This window comes from Erpetoichthys calabaricus, chromosome 1, assembly GCF_900747795.2.
Source record: "Erpetoichthys calabaricus chromosome 1, fErpCal1.3, whole genome shotgun sequence".
In the NCBI taxonomy this organism is placed as follows: domain Eukaryota; kingdom Metazoa; phylum Chordata; class Cladistia; order Polypteriformes; family Polypteridae; genus Erpetoichthys; species Erpetoichthys calabaricus.
Window position 1 is genome coordinate 255,206,645 of NC_041394.2, and position 22,251 is coordinate 255,228,895.

A 22,251-nucleotide genomic window follows, 5' to 3' on the forward strand; every position below is an offset into this window, starting at 1 on the left:
AGACGCGCTATAGGTCTGCAGTGTACCACGATGCATACTACCGCCCCCCCCCCCCCCACCAAAAGGGTTCTGACACACAAACGCTGGCGAAGCTGCCTTCTTCGTATCTCACCGTTCTCTTATTTGTACCTTTTGTGAAAGTGTTTCTTTGATATATGGACTTCAGGCTTCATACGTTATATAGTTTATGCCTACATTTTGTCATTTACTATTAGAATATGAAAAACGTTTCTGTTTTAAAAATGTGCTTGCACAGACTACTATAGAAACGGAACACACATGAAATGCGTGTATTCCAAATAACACTATATTATTTCCACTCTAAAACTCCACTTTCAATCCCAGATAATCAAATCAAGGCAAGCCATGAGCTAGGAGAAATTCGTTCTAAGTCGGTGGGGGGATGGAATAGCTGGCTGCTAGTAGCTTTTGTTTATCAGCACATTTAGATGACAAAGGACTCTGGCGGAGAGGTGCAAACGGATTTAAGACGTGATTTAAGGTGGGACGGATTTACGAGTTTTTTCGTAGGCTCTGGTAATTCTAGTGTTAAAGTAGAATGTTGTAAACTAAACTTCATCCTAAAATCAATGTTTAGTTTACTAGATTTTCTCAAACCCCGTCACAAGTTAATGCAGCATATCAAATACTTTGTGTTAAGTGTTCCCCGACCCAGTCGTTAATCACTACGCTTCTTAAACTGACTTCCTCCGCACTAACAGCAGGCGCCTGCAGCAATCACTGCACAGATAAACGTCTTTGTGAAATTAAAACTAGTTATTAACTTAGCCGACGGAGTGTTCAGAACTTTAAAAATATCTTCGTTATACATGTTTAATTATGCCATCCATTCAGAGTTGCGCCCATCTCTGAACGAGTCGCCAGCACATCGCAGGATCAATACAAGCAAAACATACACTAGCAAGTACAAAAACAAGTACAACTTGGCTTGCAGTGTTATCCAGTAGTATAGAAACAGTATTTGCACATCTGACCTTTTAAAACCAAAGTATCTCCAGGAAACGGACGTGATTCCTTTTTTTTCGGCAAAACTTCTTCTGTGTCATTATGTTTATCTTTATCGTCAGCTTCAATTTTGGAATGCTCTCTGTCCATTTTCACCGCGCGGCATACCTATGCTACCGCCCACTATTTGGTGGTGTAGCAGTGAAAAAGAGCCCTAGTGCAACAAATCTGTGTTTAGCGGTGTAGCAGTGAAAAAGGTCCCCACTTGAACAGTTTCCCGCTGCGCCACATTCTGAACGTCGTTTAGGCAATTTAAACCGGTGTTGCGGTATAAGAAAAATCCATATCATAAAAAAAATAAAAAACGGTTTTCGGTATGAACCGGTATACCGCCCAGCACTAACACCCACACTACACGGCATTGTCAGACCCGACATAGTACGGAAGGTGCAGGCGCCTACAACGCACGTCTAAAACACCGCAGCCAAACACCCAGGATAGTACAGACACCCCACAGATCCGGACTCCACAGCATATGTGAATCACATTACAGTAATACAATATTATAAGTACTCACGGAAGTAACGAACACAATATGTGTATATGTACAGTATATATATATATATATGTATGTGTGTGTATATATATATATATGTATATGTGTATATATATATATATATATATATATATATATATATAATGTGTATATGTTATGTATATGTATATATATGTGTGTATGTATATATATATATATATATATATATATATATATATATATATATATATATATATATATATCTATGTATATACGAGGGGGGACCCAAAAATAACCTGAAATAAATAAATAAATAAATAACCTAACAACAACAAAATTCTGGTTATTTTTGGGTCCCCCCTCGTATATATCTATGTATGTGTGTATATATATATATATATATATATATATATATATATATATATATCTATGTATATACTGTATATGTATATACATATATATATATACAAAATGTATCCCTAGTGAAAACCTGTGTAATGATATGGTAGGGTATACAACATTCAATGATGTGCTCTTTATCGGTACGTGTTACCTAAAAATGTTTGGTCTGTTTTTTTTTTTCTTTTAATAAATTACATATACATTAGATGAGTATACTGGGTTAGTCTAATGACGTAATTTCATGTACAGTGTTGATGATTTGTTCTAAATGGAACATTCTGCTTATTTTATCAGAGATTGTTTAGTAATGTGTTTTTATTTTTTTGGAAAAACTTAAAATTAGCTCTTTTTTTTTTTCTTTTTTTGTCCTTCATTTTTTACAGAATGGTCCTAGTGCCAGATCATGTCATAAAATGTGTATTGACTCACAAAGGCGACAAATCTACACATTAGGGAGGTATTTGGACTCATCAGTAAGAAATAGTAAATCTCTGAAAAGCGACTTTTATCGGTATGACATTGATACAAATATTTGGACATTATTAAGTGAGGACACATCATCAGATGGTGGACCTAAGCTTGTCTTTGATCATCAGGTAAAATTTGTTTTTTATGGAAAATCATACCAATTACTGTATAGCACATTGATTTTTAGAATTTGAGGTCAAAGATAAAGGCTGCACAAAATAATTTACAGTTCAGGGGATTAGATGTTTTAAAGTTAGGATATTCAGTTCTTTAGCCTATAGAAATTCATACTGGTTAAAATCATGCTCATTGCTCATGTGGATAGGTCAGCCTGGTTAATTTTCTATTGTTATTTTTCTGTTTTATACTTAGATGTGCATGGACTCAGAGAAACACATCATTTATACGTTTGGTGGACGGATTTTGACATGTAATGGCAACCTTGAAGACAGTCGGACAAATGAACCACAGTTTAGTGGATTGTATGCTTACCATTGTATTTCAAATACATGGAAACTCTTACGGGACGATTCTTGTAATGCTGGTCCAGAAGATGTTCAGTCAAGAATAGGACACTGCATGCTGTTTCATAATGTAAGTAATAATTTGTATGAGCTGCAGTTTTATCTATATATATATATATATATATATATATATATACATAATATATAAAATTCTTTTCGTGTTTGAAATGGAAATTACGTATGAGCGTTTGAAACGGAAATTACATATGACCACAGAGGAACAGGAAAAACATTCTTAATAAACCTGATTCTTGCCAAGAGAGCAAATGGTGACATAGCTCTGGCTGTAGCGTCATGGGGAATCGCTTCTACATTATTAGATGGAGGCCGTACAGCACATTCGGCATTGCAATTACCATTAAATCTCGCTCACAACGAAAATCCAATTTGCAATATACGCAGGGGCTCTGGAAAGGCAAAAGTCTTGCAACATTCAAAGATAATAGTTTGGGATGAGGGCACCATGGCACATAAAAGAGCTTATGAAGCCTTGAACCGAACAATGCAAGATCTCAGAGATCCTACCAAAATAATGGGAGGTACTGTCGTTTTACTCGGAGATTTTCGTCAAACATTAGGTTTAGGTTTATTTGTCATATATAGGTTAACACAGGGTCAACATACAATGAAATGTGTATGACGAGAAAAACAAGTCACTCAGCCTAGATCCAATAAACTTAAAAAAAATTACAAGTTAAAAATAGACTAGCTATATAAAATAAAATGTGTACGTTTTAAAAGAAGTTATAGAGCAGTATGAGTTGAATGAGCAGCAAATACAAATTATTGCACAGATAATGTTTTATAAGTACAGATGCATATTCCATAAAGTGCAGATGCATGTTCCAGTCAGTATTCAGAGTGTGTGCAGGTACAGTTTGTGTGTGAGTAGTGCAATGTAGATGTAATGCAATGTAGGTGTCATGTAAGTGTTCAGGTGTTGCTGTTGAGGAGTCGAATGGCCTGGTGGTAAAAACTGTTCGTATGTCTTGTAGTCCGAGCAGCCAGACTCCTGTGTCGTCTGCCAGACGGTAACAAGGAAAACAGCTGGTGTGCTGGATGACTGTGGTCCTTTATGATGCTGTTTGTCTTACGCAAGCACCGATGGAGGTAAATGTCTTCGATGGCAGGGAGACTCTTGCCCGTGATGTGTTCTGCTGCCTTCACCACTCTCTGTAGTGATTTCCGTCTGCTGGCAGAGCAGCTCCCATACCAGACGGTAATGCAGCCCGTCAGCAGACTCTCGACCACACTCCTGTAAAAGTTTGAGGTGATGTTGGCATTCATGCCAAATTAGCGCAATGGCATCCTCTGTCGATCTGTTTGCTCTGTAAGCAAATTGGAGAGGATCCAGTGTGTCGGGTAGGGAGGAGCAGATGTAACCTTTGACCAGTTGCTCGAAGCAGTTCATAATGACCGATGTCAGTGCAACCGGGCGATAGTCATTCAGACAGGAGACCACCGGTTTCTTTGGGACAGGAATGATGGTGGATGCCTTGAAGGAAGTGGGGACCACTCACTGCCTCAGTGAGAGATTGAAGATGTTGGTGAACACACCTGCTAGCTGGTCAGCACACGCCCTGAGGGCATGGCCTGGGATGCCATCTGGTTCCGGAGCTTTGCGAGGATTGACCTTTTTGAAGGACCTTCTCACATCAGATGTTTCAAGGATCAGAGTGACAGACTCACTGCCCCCTTGAGGATATAGCACCTGTTCTTTGTTGGCTGCATCAAAACGAGCATAGAAAGTGTTGAGCTTGTCTGCAAGACATGCAGTGGGCTGAACACTGACTGTGTTTTTCTTTATATAGTCAGTGATGCAGCACAGTCCATTCCACAGGCGCTTGGTGTCAGAGCTGTGGTAGCTTGACTCCACTTTGTCCCTGTAGTCCCGTTTGGCCTTCTTGATGGACCTCCGGAGGTCGTATCTGGCTGCTTTGTATGCATCAGAGTCCCCTGAGCCAAAGGCAGAGGTCTGCGCCTTGAGCTTAGCCCGAATCTCCCTATTTACCCAGGGTTTCTGGTTAGGATATATGCAAACGGTGGCTTTAGTGACAACATCGTCAATGCACTTGCTGATATATCCTGTGACAGAGTCTGTGAATTCATTGATGTTGCCATCAGCTGCATCCTCAAACATCTGCCAATCAGTTGTTTCAAAGCAGTCCTGTAAGACCCCCTCAGCTTCACTGTCCCATTTGTAGATGTCCCTGTAAACCGTTTTTTCCTGTTTAAGTCTTTGTTTATATGCAGGCTGCAGCAATATAGAGCAATGGTCTGCTTTTCCAAAAGCTGGTCGAGGGAGAGGTTTGTAGGACTCCTTGAATAAGGTGTAACAATGATCCAGTGTTTGATCACCTCTTGTGGGGGGAGAGATGTGCTGATAGTATTTAGGGAGAACTTTCTTCATGTTTGCTCTGTTAAAGTCTCCCAACACAATAAATGCTGCTTCTGAGTTAGTGTTCTGTAGTCCACTGATAACATCATACAGTTCATCCATAGCTGAAGCTTTATCAGCTTGTGGGGGGATGTAAACAACTGAAAGGAGAACTGAACTGAACTCCCTCGGGAGGTTAAAGGGTCTAACTTTAATGGCCAGCAGCTCGAGAACCGGTGAGCAGTGCGTTTTTAAGACACACACATCCGTAACCCACGAAGAGTTAACCATGAAGCACACACCCCCTCCCCTTGACTTGCCTGAGTCATTTGTTCTGTCTCCCCGATAAACTGTGAACCCGTCTGGTGTGACTGCGCAGTTGGGTACGCTGGGCTCCAACCACGTCTCTGTGAACGCCAAAACGCAGCAGTTCGTGATGTCTTTTTGGTGCTTTATCCGTGCGCGCAGCTCATCTAATTTGTTGTCCAGAGACTGAACGTTAGCGAGCAGGATGCTAGGCAGAGGAGGCTTTTTGTTTCTCTGTCGGGTTCGGCACAGAACACCGGCGCGTTTCCCCCTCTTTGTTTTCCTTCAGTGTCGCGCGAGTAAGCAAAAGACTCCAGGCAGTACAATGTCCGCGATATCAAAAACTGTTGTAAAATCCAAACTGGCTGATGAACGTAATTCCAATAGTGTTTGCCTGTCATAATGAAAGTGTGATAAAGTAGTACGCACAAAGAGAGTGAGTAATAAGAAAATAAATAATAACTTTTTGCTGAGATGACTCGGAGCTCTCGTCGGTGCAGCCATCTTACGGAACAGCAGTTATTCCACGAGGGACACCAGCAGATGAACTCAACGCGTGTTTAAAATCCATGCTTCTCCCATGGTCAGTTATATGTCGCGTGTTCTCGGGTAGGTACACCAAAAAATGTATACATTTATGCACGTAATGGGCAAACAAATACTGTAGTATACCCGAAAGCACTACAGTAGTACTCAATGTATTTTTACTTCTTAAATATTAATGTTTTACTGTTTAATAATTTATATGCTTCTTATATGTTGTTCAAATTCTTTTATCAAAATACCAGTAACGGCGCACTGCACGATAACGTGCAGTGAATACACTTGACTTGAGCATTCATAGTATTGATCCTCTTTCTCTGTACGTTTAGCATTCGTTTGCTCAGAGGTTGATGTGCTTGCTGCTTCCTGAGCAGCTCTTCTTTACTCCACCCTAGCGGCCCTCTGCTTCTCTTTTGTCAGCATCTTTTCGCATTAAAACTGATTAAGCTAGTTTTGGTGTTGCAATTACTTAGTATGTTTTCTTTAACCTTTCACTTAATCTGGCACTTAAGTCTTCAATCTGCCTCAAGAATGATTAGCGAAGGTGGTAGGGAATGAGAACGGCGCCCGTACGCATCTGCTGCATGGCCACCCTGCTGCGTGCTGCCGAGAGTTGATTCTGCAATAAAATAAAGATAAAAAGAGTAATAAAATCATCACCCCGAAAGCAGATAGTAGATGTCACGTACTATATGTGTACCAAATTTCAAGTCAATAGGTGAACGGTTTGTGAGCTACAGGTGATTTAAAATCCTGGACAGACAAACGAACAGCCACGGTAGCGTATTATAGAAGAAGATTTTACTGTTTAATAATGTATATTTATATGCAATATGCTTCTTATATATTACTTCATATTTTCATATGATAATGATATTAATAATGTTGTTTATATTGATTTCTATGTTATTTTAAGTGCTCTTTATTTATTGAAAAATAAAATTTTAAATTAACAAATTTATTTTATAAATACTACATTTTATTTTTTTCCCTTGCACTCAGTGAGTGAATCCACTGGGTAATCAGCTAGTATTTTAATAAAATCTATCGATATTTTCTACTGCTTACTGCAATATTATGAAATTATTGCTTGCTTTTATTTAATAGTGCCATACTTATCAGAATCTGTAGATGAATTTGCCATTTCTATTTATCTTGTTTGTTTGTAATCATGGATTCTTAAGAATTATTGCCAGTATTTTCTTGTAGTTGTTACACGGCTGTCTTTTCTTCTGTACTTTTTAAATCTTTTTATACACTGAGACCTGTATAATACATAATATACATACATCCATCCATTCAGTGGAACCTCGGTTAAAGAACGCACTACTTAACGAACAAATTGGTTAACAAACTTTTATTTTGAACAATTTTTGTCTTGGTTAACGACCAAAATTTGGATAACAAAACACAAGCACAGACCGGTTTTTGTGCGTTCATGCTCATTTGTGCTTTGACATGCTTGCTGTAAACATTGCTTTTCTGAGTGTTGTGTTCACTAATGTTACTTTTTTGTTATTTTTTCAGTTTCGATGTTATTTTTTATGTACATATTTACTCGTTATGGCACCTAAGAAAGAGAAACGTGTTAGTGTTAGTGTAGCAGTAAAGAAAGAAATTATAGCAAAACACGAGAATGGCATTCGTGTTTCTGACATAGCAAAGGAATACAATATGCTGAAATCGACTGTCTGTACAATTCTAAAGAACAAAGAGGCATTTAAGGTGGCTGAAGTGGTTAAAGGAGTGACTGTGTTAACGAAACAAAGGTCTAAAGTGCTAGAGGAAGTGGAAAAACTGCTGTCAATTTGGATAAATGAAAAGCAGCTGGCTGGAGATAGTGTTAGCGAAGCAATAATTTGTGAAAAGGCTAAGCAAGTTACACAGTGATTTGTTGACCAAAACACCCAGTGCAAGTGCTGATGAGCGAGACTTTAAAGTGAGTAGAGGGTGGTTTGATAATTTTTGCCGGCGAAGTGGAATTCATAGTGTTGTAAGGCACGGGGAGGCTGCAAGTTCAAATGAAACAGCAGCAAAAGCCTTTGTGGATGAATTCGCGGAGTTTGATGAAAGTGAAGGCTACGTCTCACATCAACTTGTTTAATTGTGACGAGACAGGGTTATTCTGGAAAAAAATGCCCAGAAGAACCTACATCACCCAAGAGGAGAAGGCACTACCCGGACACAAGCCTATGAAAGACAGGCTTACACTTTTATTTTGTGCTAATGGAAGGAAGAGGAGGTTAGGGAGGAAATCACTAGAGCTCAGATAAAGGAAATTTGCAATAAGTGGAATGATGTGCAGGAATTTATTGAGAAGCACCACCCTAACAAAGTTGTGGCTAATAGGGCAATTAACATAATGAATGACAATGCAATATCGCATTTTAGAAAAATTCTGCAGCAAAGAAAGAGACAGATCTTATTAGATCGCTTTCTTGTGCCCAAAGGAAAGGAATCAGGATGTGAAAACCCCCCCCGAATCAATGTTACCCGATGTTTTATGGAGGGGGATTCCCCTTCAAAACAGTAGCTTCCTTCCCCTCTTCCTCCGCCATCCGCCTATGCCACCAACTACAGCAAACAAAGTAAATACAGTGCTGTTTTATGTAATCTAGTTTATTTGTTTGTACTAATGAAATATACATTTTTTGTATATTTTTCATCACAGAAAAACCCTTAAAAAATAAAATTACAAAATTTCTGAGGCTAGAACAGATTAATTGTATTTACATTAATTTCAATGGGAAAAATTGCTTTGGTTAGCGAATGTTTTGGTTAGCAAACAGAGTCGCAGAACGGATTAAGTTTGTTAACCGAGGTTCCACTGTATAATTAATATAATGTGTGTGTGTGTATATATATGTATTGTATGTACAGTAATCCCTCACTTATCGCGGGAGATAGGTTCCAAGGCCGACCGCGATAACTGAATTTCCGCGAAGTAGGGACACTATATTTATTTAATTATTTAACGTGTATTTGGACGTTTTTAAACCCTCCCTGTATTGTTTACAACCCACCGTTTACTCTATTAAAAACAGGGACAACTGCTAAGGAATATGAAATCGATAGATATGTTTACACTTACTGTATAGCGAAGTACACGTAGCAGCTTGTAGGCGGTCATGACGTCGTCGACCTTGTTGCAAAGATTCCTAAAGCAGATTCCATCCAGACTACTGTCTTATCATGTCCACTTGCAACTCGTTTTGCACCCTGGTTAAAGGACATGGCGGCCGTAGATCTTATATGCTTTTCCTCCTTTTTAAATAAAAAGAATCTATGTCCTGCAGCGGTGTAGCTGTTCCCTTCCTTCAACATATCCAAAACTTTTACCTTTTCTGTAATCATTTGCATCTTCTGTTGGTGCTTGGACACGGCCCCTGAAGCATTAGCACGTTAATGATGAATGAGTGAGATGAGACTTCCTGGTTAATGCAACACTCCGTCGCTGAGCCAATCAGCAGCACACAGGAACTTAACTGCGTGCTCTGATTGGGTAGCTTCTCAGCCATCCACCAATAGCATCTCTTGTATGAAATCAACTGGGCAAACCAACTGAGGAAGCAAGTAAAAAGACCCATTGTCCGCAGAAACCCGCGAAGCAGCGAAAAATCTGCATTATGTATTTAGATATGCTTACATATAAAATCCGCGAAGTTATGAATCCGCGAAAAGTGAACCGTGAAGTAGTGAGGGATTACTGTATATGTATATATACAGTAAATAAAATGTACTTCTAATAATAATAATTTGTTGAAAAAAGGTATCTGTCCTAAGTGAAATTGTTTGTATCCTTCCATACAACATTGTGTGGGAACATAACAGTCTAGTAATAATTTCTATGTTACTTTATTTGACTCAATTCAGTCTCTCTTCAGAAAAGTGTTTTTATTTGCAGTTTTTGTAACAAAACAATGAAAATATTTTAACCTTCAAAAAATATTCATTTTTGTTGTTGTTCTTTGCTTGTCCAAGTGACATGAAATTTCAGGGAGCATTCTAGATCTGCATTTTAATCAGTTTTTGGAAGGCATATCATATTTGAAAAGAATGTCTGAGCTGTGTTATTATCTGTTAATTAAAAGTTGAATTTTTTTAAGACATACTTTTTTTTTTTTTTTATAAAATCTTTTGTTTTTCAACTTCACAGAAAAATCGATGTCTGTATGTTTTTGGAGGACAAAGATCAAAGACATATTTAAATGATTTTTTTAGCTATGATGTTGACCATGATCATGTAGAAATAATATCTGATGGTACAAAGAAAGATTCCGGAATGGGTAAGTTGATGATGTATATATTGACATATTGGTAATTTAAACTGGTGGTAAATAATTCTAAATAAATAAGTAGAGGTGCATTTTCCAAGTCTGGTATTAAGAGGGTAAAGATTTGTTATTTTGGATTGCTTGCGATTAACTATTTCAAAGATTACTCCCAAAACCAGAACCCCCAATTTTTCATTGTCTTAAAGTTTTGTTAATTTTTAGTATGCAAAATTACCATGAACCATTTTGATGTTACCATGTCTCTAAGTCTGCAGGAGACCTTACACCATTTTGTCATAGTAAATAAATTAGTATCATTGCTGTCCTTTAGCAGTATTTTAAAAAAGCCTTCAGTCTACTTAAATACCTTATTTTCCATAATATATCCAGCAGATCTACACAACCTGCACACTTGGTCTCTTTCAGTAAGAAAAAAAAACTGTATAAATTGCATGTTTGTGCTCTTTTATTAAAAATAATATAAATAACCGGAACATCTGAACAAATTGACCCATACCTGACAGTAGTCTCAAAGCATAAATCACTACATCACGTGTAACTGTCATGTTGCAAATCGTAACAGTTTTTCTTTACTAAACAACATTTCCTCATATAAACAACATTTTCTAATAAAATTCCATTCCTTTATTCCCCATTTAACTAATATTTTTTCACTGCGGACAAATTTTGTTTCATCACAAAGCAGCAAACTTCACATTATAAACCAGCTGTCTCATCCACATTCTGAAATGGCTCATAACTTGTGGGTGCCGTGGTTCCATGTGCAATGTACTGCTGCAGTATTATTATGTGCACATGTAATCAGTAGATTTAGGTCCAGTTTGGATGCTGTTTTATGAAAAGGTGTCAAAGTGGGATATGACATGCATTCACTTGATCTCTGCAAAAATTTTCCTTCAGCCATCTAAAACAGCCACCTACTTTCAATAGGGTTTCTCTATTCACTCCTGCTCCATTGAAATGAATGCAAGCACAAAGCACCTGGCAGAACTTTTTCTAATGTAAAAAATAAACTATCAAGTTTAGAAGCTTGCAGGAGGGATGGAAAAGGCTCCTGATGGGCTGCCTGCTTTATGCTAACCAGGTAAAGCAAAGGAGGACATGCAAGATCTGTCGATATTCATGTTTAGGACAAGAGATGACATATTTATAACACACTTGGGTACAAAATAGAGTATTTTTGTATAAAGCTGGAACTAAAAAAATGCTTCTGCTGGGGCTGTGAAGTCAAATGTCACTCTTTGAATAATTTGAATGTATTACAAAAATAAATCTACTCAAATAATATACTCAATCTAAGCAAACAGCTGATTGTTTTTTCTTTGCACTACTATCCACATTTTTTTTTAAACTCTGGATGCACTATTTTTTACATGCCCCTACAAGGCAAACACAAACCTGTTTGCATTTTCTAGCAGTTCATTCACACATTATGGGCTGATTTTCCTACTCCTGCTGTGCTTTACTTTTGGATGTAATGGCATTGTGGTAGTCACTCTTGCACTTGAGATCTTTGATATACTGCTGTTTATGCTATAGCTGTTAAGCATCATAGTATGCAAACAAGATCTTGTTTTCCACATTAAACACAATGAAAATAATTGGTATATTTATAATGTGTATGTTGTACCTTTTAAAGAGTCTTATTTGTCACTGCACATTTTAGTTACCTTTGCCAACATTCAGTTTTATACACAGTCTGCACTACAGCTGACTGTCCACTCAACATGCATTGCCTAAAGTAATGAGGGGTAATACTGTTTTGATTTGACTGTAAAAGAAAATGGACAGTCAGTTTGTTAGTTTCATGAGTCCTTGACCACCCGCCTCCATGCACTGCACTTAACTGGCATTAGATTATGAACAAGTCTAGCATGCTCTGTCGTCTACCAGCTGCACGTGGTGTTTTTATTTTCTAAACTTTACTTATCTGGATTACTGTAAACTTTTGTTAGACGTTCAGTTAATTATTCCTTAGTAATTACAGAATATTTGTAAATTGCTTTAAGTAAAAGTATTGCAGGTAAATAATGTAGTACTAGGGTGTTGTATCGTGTTAGCCATTATGAATGTAGAGAAAATCCAAGCAAAATGACACCTTTTATGGGCTAACTAAAAAGATTACAATATGCAAGCTTTCCAGGCAACTCAGGCCCCTTCTTCAGGCAAGATGTAAACATGATTACATGAAAAATGATTACATCTTGCCTGAGTTGCCTTGAAAGCTTGCATATTGTAATCTTTTTAGTTAGCCAATAAAAGGTGTCATTTTGCTTGGCTTTTCTCTAGGTAAATAATGTTAACTAGCCAACGCCGCATAATCACGCTGCTTCTTTAATGATTTTTAAGCACAGGGAAAAAAAAAAAAAATGAACATTTGCAAAATCCGTAATTTAATAAACCACCAAGAAAAGTAACATTGCAACAATGTACACTACGAACCAACATACAATCTTCGTTCAGTACGCACTGCCTGCTCATGTGCTTGCCCCCAACTCCTAACCTGAGTCGCTTTCGTCTGTGCACCTCTGAGCCACGTTGTCTTTTCATTGTTTTTTGCGGTTCCGGGTGCTTTTCTATATATAATCCACCAAGCCACCCGACCATGGTAGTAGCGAGATGGGTGTACAAAGGGCAGAGACGTAATCAGTTCGAGCGTATGACCCGCACTTACTGGGTATTCCTTGTTTGTGGGGAACAAGCCCCGGTCTCCAGCACGAATGGGGTTCAATGGCTTACCCACGTCTCTCAGCGCCGAGCAGACACACATTGATCCATTCAGTGTAGCACGCGTGCAATACGGGACATCCAAGGGCATCACAGACCTGTTAATGCTCAGTCTCACGCATAATTATTTATTGATGGCTAAACACTTCCGGAAAGACACAGTTGTCTAAAAGGGGTGGGTTTGAGGATACAACAGTAAGTGAATGAAAAGATGGAACTCTGGAGAGAGCAACATACAATTGTCCGTGACTGAAGACTGGTTTTGGCAGATACAGGCATATCTTTTTGAAAGTTTGGCCCTGCGCCTTATTAATTGTCATCGCAAAGGCCAATCTAACAGGAAATTGTCTTCGTGTAAAAGTAAAAGGCAAATTTGAATCTGACGGGGTCAGGCATATCCGGGGAATAAGGACAGTTTGTGAGGTAGCAGCTGTGGTAGTTTTACACTGGAATGAGTTGTTCTGAAGCATTGCTGGCAATGTTCACATTGCATAATTCGTTCAGTGAAGTGTGTTTTTAAATGCGTGTTGAGATATCTCTGCACTCGGAACGTTTTTGAACAAATGGTGCATTGAAAGATCTGTTTGGTATGCGTTTGTTCAGTGGAGTGTGTGTTTAAATGTGCTTTGAGATATTTCTGGCGCGTGAAGGTTTTGGAGCAGTGTTGACACTGAAAAGAATTCATTAGGGAATGTGTTTTGAGATGGTTAGTAAGATATCTGCGTGAGTGAAAGTGTTTGTCGCAAATTTTGCATACAAATGTTTGTGTTGAATGGATCTGCATATGGTTGTGGAGATCCATCTCACCTGTGAAGTCCTCGTTACAAAATGTGCAATTGAAGGTGAGAGTGGAATGAGTTCGTAAGTGTTTCTTGAGAGCGCGAGTTGTTTTGAAGCATTGCTGGCAATGTTCACATTGCATCATTCGTTTAGTGTTGTGTTTTTTTAAATGTGCGTTCAGATATCTCTGCACTTGGAAGCTTTTGGAACAAAAGGTGCATTGAAAGTCCTGTGTGGAATGCGTTTGTTCAGGGGAGTGTGTGTTTAAATGTTTTTCAGGAAGAGGAGAGTGGGCAGGTGACGTCACATTAGTGTGACGAGCACGTGGGTATGCACCCTGTGTGCACACACCGACAGCATCAAAAGATGTCACCAGAAGGTTATCACGTGTGTATTTGAGAGGCATGAGAACCTCGTAATGCCCATGATCCAAAGGACCGCTAAAGAGCAGGGATATGGAGAGACATTGGGCCGGATTGTAAACTCGAGGAGAGGTATGAGGACGTTCTCGGAAGTAAATGGTGATAGTAGCTGGAAGCATTTGGGACATTTCCACAATTTCTGCCTCGCCACCATAGACTCTGGACGTATTCATGTAGTCAGCGTATTGTTGAGCAGACTGTATAACAATGCTTCTGTTACTAACAACAATGGACACCACGTCGCCGAAGTTATCCCAATGTTGGCAAACAAAGCCAACAGCCATGTTGTGAAGTTTGAGAGGAACAGTTTCGTCAATGACATTTTTCCCGAAAGACCCGACTGATAGAAACCAACAGTTACCTGATGCAGGATCTTGTATAACATTGAAAGAAGTGTTGTTTCCATGAAATACATTTGAAGCGGTAGCCATGGAGGGCAAATGAACAGTCAACGTGGCTCACAGCTGGATGTGGACTGTAGCACAGACCAAAGCGAGTGAGTATGTGTTTGGTGAGCTGTTGGGGGCAGGCACATGAGTAAGCCGTACCTCAAGAGCGAGGGTGAACGTGGGAGGATGTTTCGAGTTGGCGGGTGGTGCTCTGAGGTGCGTTCCCTATCACGTGGGAGGAGAGTTAGTTTGTGGGCGGGGCTTCGTTGTTCATTTCCCATGGTTTTCGATGGTGGACGCGGTCGTGTGTCATAACCGAAAAGAATATTGAAAAGTCAACGTGGCTCAGAGGTGCATGTGGACTGTAGTACAGACGAAAGCGACTTACGGGGTGGTTGGTGAGTTGTTGCGTCCGGGCACATGAGCAGGCAGTGTGAATGCCTGGAGAGCGAGGGTGGACGTGGGCCAGGGTATAAGGAGTATTGGTGGGCGGGGAAACGTTTTCCGTGCTCCTGCAGGACCATCTAAGAAGACGCATGTTTGTCGCGGATGCGAATCGCTGTATGTAGCGTGTAAAACAGTTTGCGATGGTGGACGCGGTCATGCGTCGTAACCGAAAAGTCAACGTGGCTCAGAGGTGCATCTGGACTGTAGCACAGACGAACATGAATGATGCCGTGTTTTGTGAGTCGTCGCGTCCGAGTTGCCGGGCGTGGCTCTGCGAGTTTTCGTCGTATCCAATGGTCTTAGAGTTGGTGGGCATGGCTCCGTCCTGCGTGCTCCATGGGTGTCTGACTTGCTGGCGGCTTAGTGAATTATATATATATATATATATATATATATATATATATATATATAGATGTAGTGTTGTGGATATGGGGTTTGTGTAGAATATACAAAAATGGCTATAAAATGAGACACTCAGTAGGTCACAAACAATGCTCCTTGTTAATTAAACATGCTCAAGCTAACATATAGGGTTCGTCACCCTTGTAGAATGAAATGATCAAGTAATGATTATTCATACTTCGACATTAACGTCTATTTGCACTGTTACACTAATAAGGAGAAAATACTAGTGTTCATTGCAAAAAATTTTCAGTTTTTAATTGTGAGCAACTGACTAACAGTCAGAAATATGGGTGGGAAGCAGGATGATTTTCTATGGAGGAATATTTTTCACCCTAAAGATGGTGGGTTCTAGCAAGTACCAGGTTTTAATTCCCCAGGTTTTGATTAAAAAACAAAGTTGAATCTATTATTAAAACTGTTAATCACCCACTTCATAGTGTTGTGATTGGACAGAGGAGTGTCTTTAGCGGTAGTCTGACTAACATAAAATGCTCTGCTGAACATCATCAAGAAATCCTTCCTCCCCACAACCATCAGACTGTGTAACCCCTCTTCTGGTCAGTCATCCACACAATAAGCTGTTCTTTCCTTAATGGATCTCCCAGAACATTTTTTCAACTACTTTGATGTGTAATTACTTATCTGCTGCTGCTTATGTGAATAACTTTTTTGGTTCTCGGAATGTGCAATATTTTACTTTATATGTGCAGTATTATTATGTAAAATATTTCCAGTTTAGTAAACTAGGGATTTTGTTAAAGACTTGGATGTATAGTGTTTTTATATTTAATTCACTGGGTACCTGTAAAGCATTGTGAAAGAGGATTTACTGTAGTTTATTTTGATATTTATATTTTATGTGCTTTTTTCTTATATTTCCTCATTGTGATACTTGTGCCTTTGTCTCTTTGTACAGTTGTATAATAAGTAATATCCTTCAGGATTAATAAAGTATTATGTTTCTCATGATTGTGTTTTAGTAAATACAATTGAATTTAAGCATATTGAAAGACACCCAACAGGTCAGAGCAACTGCCGACAAAAATAATTATTGGAAATATTTCCTGATTGTTGATTCAAGAAAAGGCATTGATGTGAAGCCTAGGAAAAAAAAAAAAAAAAAAAAACAGCTTTTTTTTTTTTTATTTGGAGTTGCTGATAACAGATTGTGGATCTGTACAGTTTAAAATGAAGTCTTGAATACTGATAATCATTTATTGTAGAGAAAACAAAGGTTATGTTTGTCGATATTTAAAAAGATATTTAATAGAATGTTTAAATAGATATATAAATATATAGATATTTGTGTGTGTGTGTGAGTGGTATACATTGTGGCAACCACAGGGCTCACCAGTTCCCCAGACACTGAAGACAACAGACACAAGGCACAATTTCAGCACAACACACATTTTATTTTACAGTGTGAAACGCTTCCCATGTCTCCCACCGTTACAGCACAGTATAAAAGGACAAAACAAATCCACAGCACTTTCTTTTCTTTTTTTTCTGCCTCTACTCCTCCTAAGGCAAGCTTTGTCCGACTCTGGCTTCTTGAGTTAAGTGAGGCAGTCCTTTTTATGCTGCATCTGGGAGCACTTTAGGTGGCTCATCAGCATTATCTGGAAGTACTCCCAGGTGCGGTGGAAACCCAAAGTAAGGCTCTGCAGCTCCTCCTGGCTACTCCTGCAGAACCCAACAGGATTGTGCAAACTCCAACTCCCATGGATATGGAGCCCTGCAGGGATCCGAGGTGCCGCTGCAACCCAAGGGGACTGCTATCCAGCGCTTCGGTGAAGGCAGTGCCCTGTATACATCAGCTCGCCCAGTCCTTCCATTACATTGACCTCCTGGCCAAGAAAGGGTCCCAACCGTCCGTCACAATATTCATATAGTATATACTGTATTTATGTCAGTGGTCAATTTATTAGGCAAACCTGTCTAGTCATGAAAAGGACAACCAGTCTGTACAACTGAAATAAGGTCAGAATATCCATGCTTTCTTAACTTCTGTATGTCACAACAGTAAATATAATATTGTAGACATTTGTCCAGTTTTCATCACCTAGTTTTTGGTGATTTATGTGGTAATTGTAGGCTCGTCTTTGTGTCTTAGTAAGTTCTGACATAAAGAATGAAACCTTAAGTAGTATCTGCTGCTTTAGCCCTTCTGCTTTAATATCCTTTTGCAACCCAGTTTCGTGAAGAGCTGTTGAGTATTTATGGACTTTTTTAGCTTGAGTTTGTCTGGCCATTTTCCTTTTACATGTCTCATTATAGAGGTGCATTTACCCATTGAACGGCTGCTCGCTAGATGGGTCTTTTTTTTTTTCCCTCCTTTCCCAATTGCTCAATTCTGCATATATACTTATTAAAGTGTTCATTCATGTATATAAATATTTGTTTATATCTATTTGTCTTATTGTATTTATTTATATATGTGTGTGTTGTAGTTCCAATGACAGGTTTTACACAGAGAGCCACAATTGATCCAGAACTCAATGAGATACATGTTCTTTCTGGGCTTAGCAAAGATAAGGATAAGAGAGAAGAAAATGTAAGAAACTCATTCTGGATATATGACATAGCAAGAAACAGCTGGTAAGAAACTATTAATAAATTTTACGTTATCACGCTATTATACTGTAATGTCTCTGATAAGAATATGTCAACTAGTTTAAAATATAGTAACTAGCTCTTTTATGGAAATTTTAAGGTTAAATATATAAACAGAGGTTTGTGTTTTACTGAAAATGTATTACAATCAAATTTTGTTAAAATTACAGTCACCCTTTTCAATTGGTTCCTTCATAGGATTTGACTAGAAGTGAATTTTAATTAATAATGTATTTAAATTATTATAACTTCATTAATAATAATGTAAATTAATTTTGTGCATTAAAACATAGTTGCTAACATTATAAGTAGATAATCAGGCCACACAGTACATAAGGCAACAGAATTGGTAGTAAGAAAAAAATAACAGATTGTTAAGAACGGATATTCTTTGGAGTTTCTCAAACTCGATCTAGAAATTGTTTTTACATTCTTTCCTTCTCAAATGACAATTACTAGACTCTAAAAAGCAAAAAGCAGATAAGTGTTAAAAATGTTTTCTAAGACAAAGGTTGATTCACATCCAATCACTTCTTTATGCTCATCTTTCCTTGTTTTTGTTTTTTTTTTTTAAATACAAGATAATGTGAACTGAATGACAGTGTAAAAATATAAAGCTTAGGAAAAAGGTTTGTTTCAATGAAACACAAACCCTGGTAAATTCCACAGATAAATTAATTTAACTTAGTGTGTGAATTTCTGTGTTTTGCATAATAAATGATGAAACAAAAATCACACTCAAAGTAAGAATCCATTTCAGGCAGAATTTGGCATGGTAAATTAATTGGTTACAACAAGGGCAGAAGTGTGCAGTGGTACCTCTGGACAGAGTTTGGGCAACACTGATACAAGGTTAACATTAAACTCTGTATGTTTATCAGGCACTTGTTGGGACCGTTTCATTATTGGAACTGGTGAAATCGTTTAAAATATTCTTCACCATAGTGTTTGCCTCTTACAGATATTCTTTAATATTGTGTCACATCTAGGCAAATTGGTAAGGGTCAAGATGCTCGGCCATCTCAAAGAGTAGATATTTCTTCATTATCTTCTCCATACATTTCACTGGAGCAGAGGTCAGTGCAATGGGGAGATCATTCATTGCCTTTTATTTATTTATTTTTTTTATATACATGAATAGGAAATATAGATGGTACTGTTCTTCAATTAATGATTAACATATTTTACTAATGTATTAAGTGTGAGAGCTCCAGTTAAGATTTATCATTTTTTCCAGTCCTGTAACAAGTCTTAATTTTGCCATTCACCCTTTTGTTTTTCAGTGTTGAAACTGTTAGTGAAACTCACAGCCTCCTTTTCATTCAGCAGCATAGTTTCATCCTTCTCTGGTTATTCACTTATGTTAATCAACTTAATGAATCAAACAAAAATTGTAGTATAAAGTGTATATTCCTTAAGCATATTTAAAGATATAGAGAATGAGACATTCACAAGAAATTAATTTCATGATGTCATTCAATGATATTAATCTAGGCAGTGCATGTGTTTCAGAAGTACATTTTCACATTATCTGCATTAATCATAGGCTACATATTTTTCATATATCTGATGTATAGTGCCATGTTTTATTCACATATATAAAATAGTTACAAATACAAGTATTCAATGTATAAAATTGTATTAAAAGAAATATCTAAATTAGAAAAAAAATCAGATTTATGATTAGATGCTGATTGGTCATTTGAGTTCATTTAGTTTTGGCAGAATTAATGCTTGATCACTGGAAAAAATGCACTATGCTCTAGGCAGATGCAAAATGAAATGTAACGAGTTAGGCTTTCCTTTTTATTAAAAGCATGTTTCAGAATGTGACCAAATAGACATGATTTAAAATCATAGTATGCCTTTGAATTCCCATTTGTAATTGGCACACACATTGAATGTTGTTTTGAAAAGCAGTGAATCATTTCAGTTCTATTTAATTGCGACAGGAAAAACTCAAGCCAAAGCACAGCACAAAAAAACATATTGTTTAATGCGTTTAACATGTTGGATCACATTTAATTTTAGAAATGGTCATTTTCATTACAAGAACAGAGTGCAGAAGCAAATGCATTATCAAGCTATTTTAAGAGTTTGTTTTAGCTAAAACTTTAGCTCCAACCATTAATGAGAGGTTTGAAACATTACATGAACAAAAAGTGCCAGAGAGCTGGCCGAATCTTGGCTATCAAATGAGAATGCCATCAACAGACACTTGGACATAAATCCAGCATATGCAAACTTAAGAAGAACATGTTCATAATAAATAAACTGTACACCCAATACCCCCCCCCCCCATCACACTGACTTAGCCACCCCCTCCACGTAATGTTTTGCTATATATTGCTTTTGATTCTTGTAAGTCTAAGCATTATCCTCTGATGAAGACGCCTGGCAGGGGTTGAAAGCTCAGGAATAAAAACTACTTTATGATACGTGATTCATTTTTTCTCCCTTTGTGGATCTCCAGCTGCATATATATATATATATATATATATATATATATAGAGAGAGAGAGATATGATACTTTGTACATAAAATATATGTTGTTGTATCTTGCATAACTGAATAACCTTTATGGCACAATAACAATTCAATACATTTATGGTCACTACAGTATTTGGATTTAACAGTCTTCATGTGGTAAAAGGCTGACTTGCATAAATAAGTAGAGCCGAATAATGCAGTCAAGGAGGTAGCATATTTCCTCATGTTTGGGTACTTTTCCTGTGTGAGTAAGTTCCAAATCTGTCCATGAGCCCCATACTTCAGCTGAATGTCATCCTGTAGTGTCAAAATATCATCCTCCACTGTAGAGGAGTTTTAGGTGAAACAGTGTTGCAATTTTTGATTCAGTGTGTCTGCCTTTGCTTTTGAATTCAGCTGAGTGAAAAATGACGGCTGTCCGATTAACTGCAATTTTAGTTCTCTCTCCTTTCTCTTTCTCAAATTGCTTTTTGGAAGGAAGTCAGTTTCATAGTTTTTATGAACAGTTCGAAAGTACCTTTCCACATTTTCCTTCTTTGGAATATCAATGATAGATTGACAGATCAGGCAAACACACTTCGATTGTGACATTGTGAGAAAAAAAAAAAAATCATCTTCCAATTCCACATCCAGTCCATAAAACACCCACCCCACCCCCTGACAAACATTTTTTTTTTAAATTCCTTCTTTAGTCTATATAAATTGGGAGGCTAACTAGATCACTTAGATAGCCGGAGTTTTGCAGTAGCTCGCGCATTTGATGGTGTGTGCGGGGTGACCAGTGTGTTAGAAGAAAAGAGATATCAGACTGCCCGCCCTGTATGTCAATCAAGTGGCAAATGCCATAGGGAGGATATATGATGGACTAACATTTTAAAAAAAAATTTTAAATGCAACACGATCTACCTGCACTACCTTTCCGATCTACCGGTTGATCGCGATTGACGTATTGGGCACCCCTGGTGTAGACCCTTCAAGTACATAGTTGAAACAGTAATTGATGTAAGACAGGAGCCAAACCACAAGTTTCACAGCTAGAGTGGGAGAAATACTTATTTTTTCTCTCTCATTATGTTGCACACATTGGTAGATTTGCGTTTTATGTGCCTCCTCAGCATTCTTGTGTACTCAAAACCTATGAATATCCAAGATTTGAAAGAAAGTGCTTAAGGAGTTGTTGAGTGGACAGAGAGTGTTTGAATTTCCCTTTGTTTAATTTTTATTAATGTTTGTCCACATTTGCTTAAGTGTTGTTGCTGAACGATAGACAATGTAAGATCAATATAAAGTGACTCAGGGGTTTCTACAACAACAGCATTTATTTATATAGTTTATTTACATACATAAAAATAGTTAATAGTGCCCCCTAGGAATTTTACAGTGCATGATTGTGTCACCATTAATAGGATACTCTTGTGGAGCTTTCATCATCCTCGCAGTATACTTAGGCCACTGAGACAGTAGGATATATTGCCACCACAGAGTACTGAAAAAAATAACACACAAAAGTAGTGATTGGCAGCCAGTGTCGTGGCAAAAAATTGTCACCACAAGGCTTTTTA

The 22,251-nt window shown here is 37.9% G+C and overlaps 1 protein-coding gene across 1 annotated transcript in view; it reads left to right on the forward strand.

The window, feature by feature from the left end:
• mkln1 (muskelin 1, intracellular mediator containing kelch motifs) overlaps window positions 1–22,251 on the forward strand; it is an 89,752-nt gene that overhangs the window by 40,019 nt on the left and 27,482 nt on the right. The window contains exons 10-13 of the mRNA XM_028814334.2: window positions 2,287–2,499; window positions 2,744–2,965; window positions 10,278–10,407; window positions 18,037–18,184. Coding sequence (XP_028670167.1) covers window positions 2,287–2,499; window positions 2,744–2,965; window positions 10,278–10,407; window positions 18,037–18,184 — 713 coding nt within the window. The remainder of the gene's footprint in view (window positions 1–2,286; window positions 2,500–2,743; window positions 2,966–10,277; window positions 10,408–18,036; window positions 18,185–22,251) is intronic.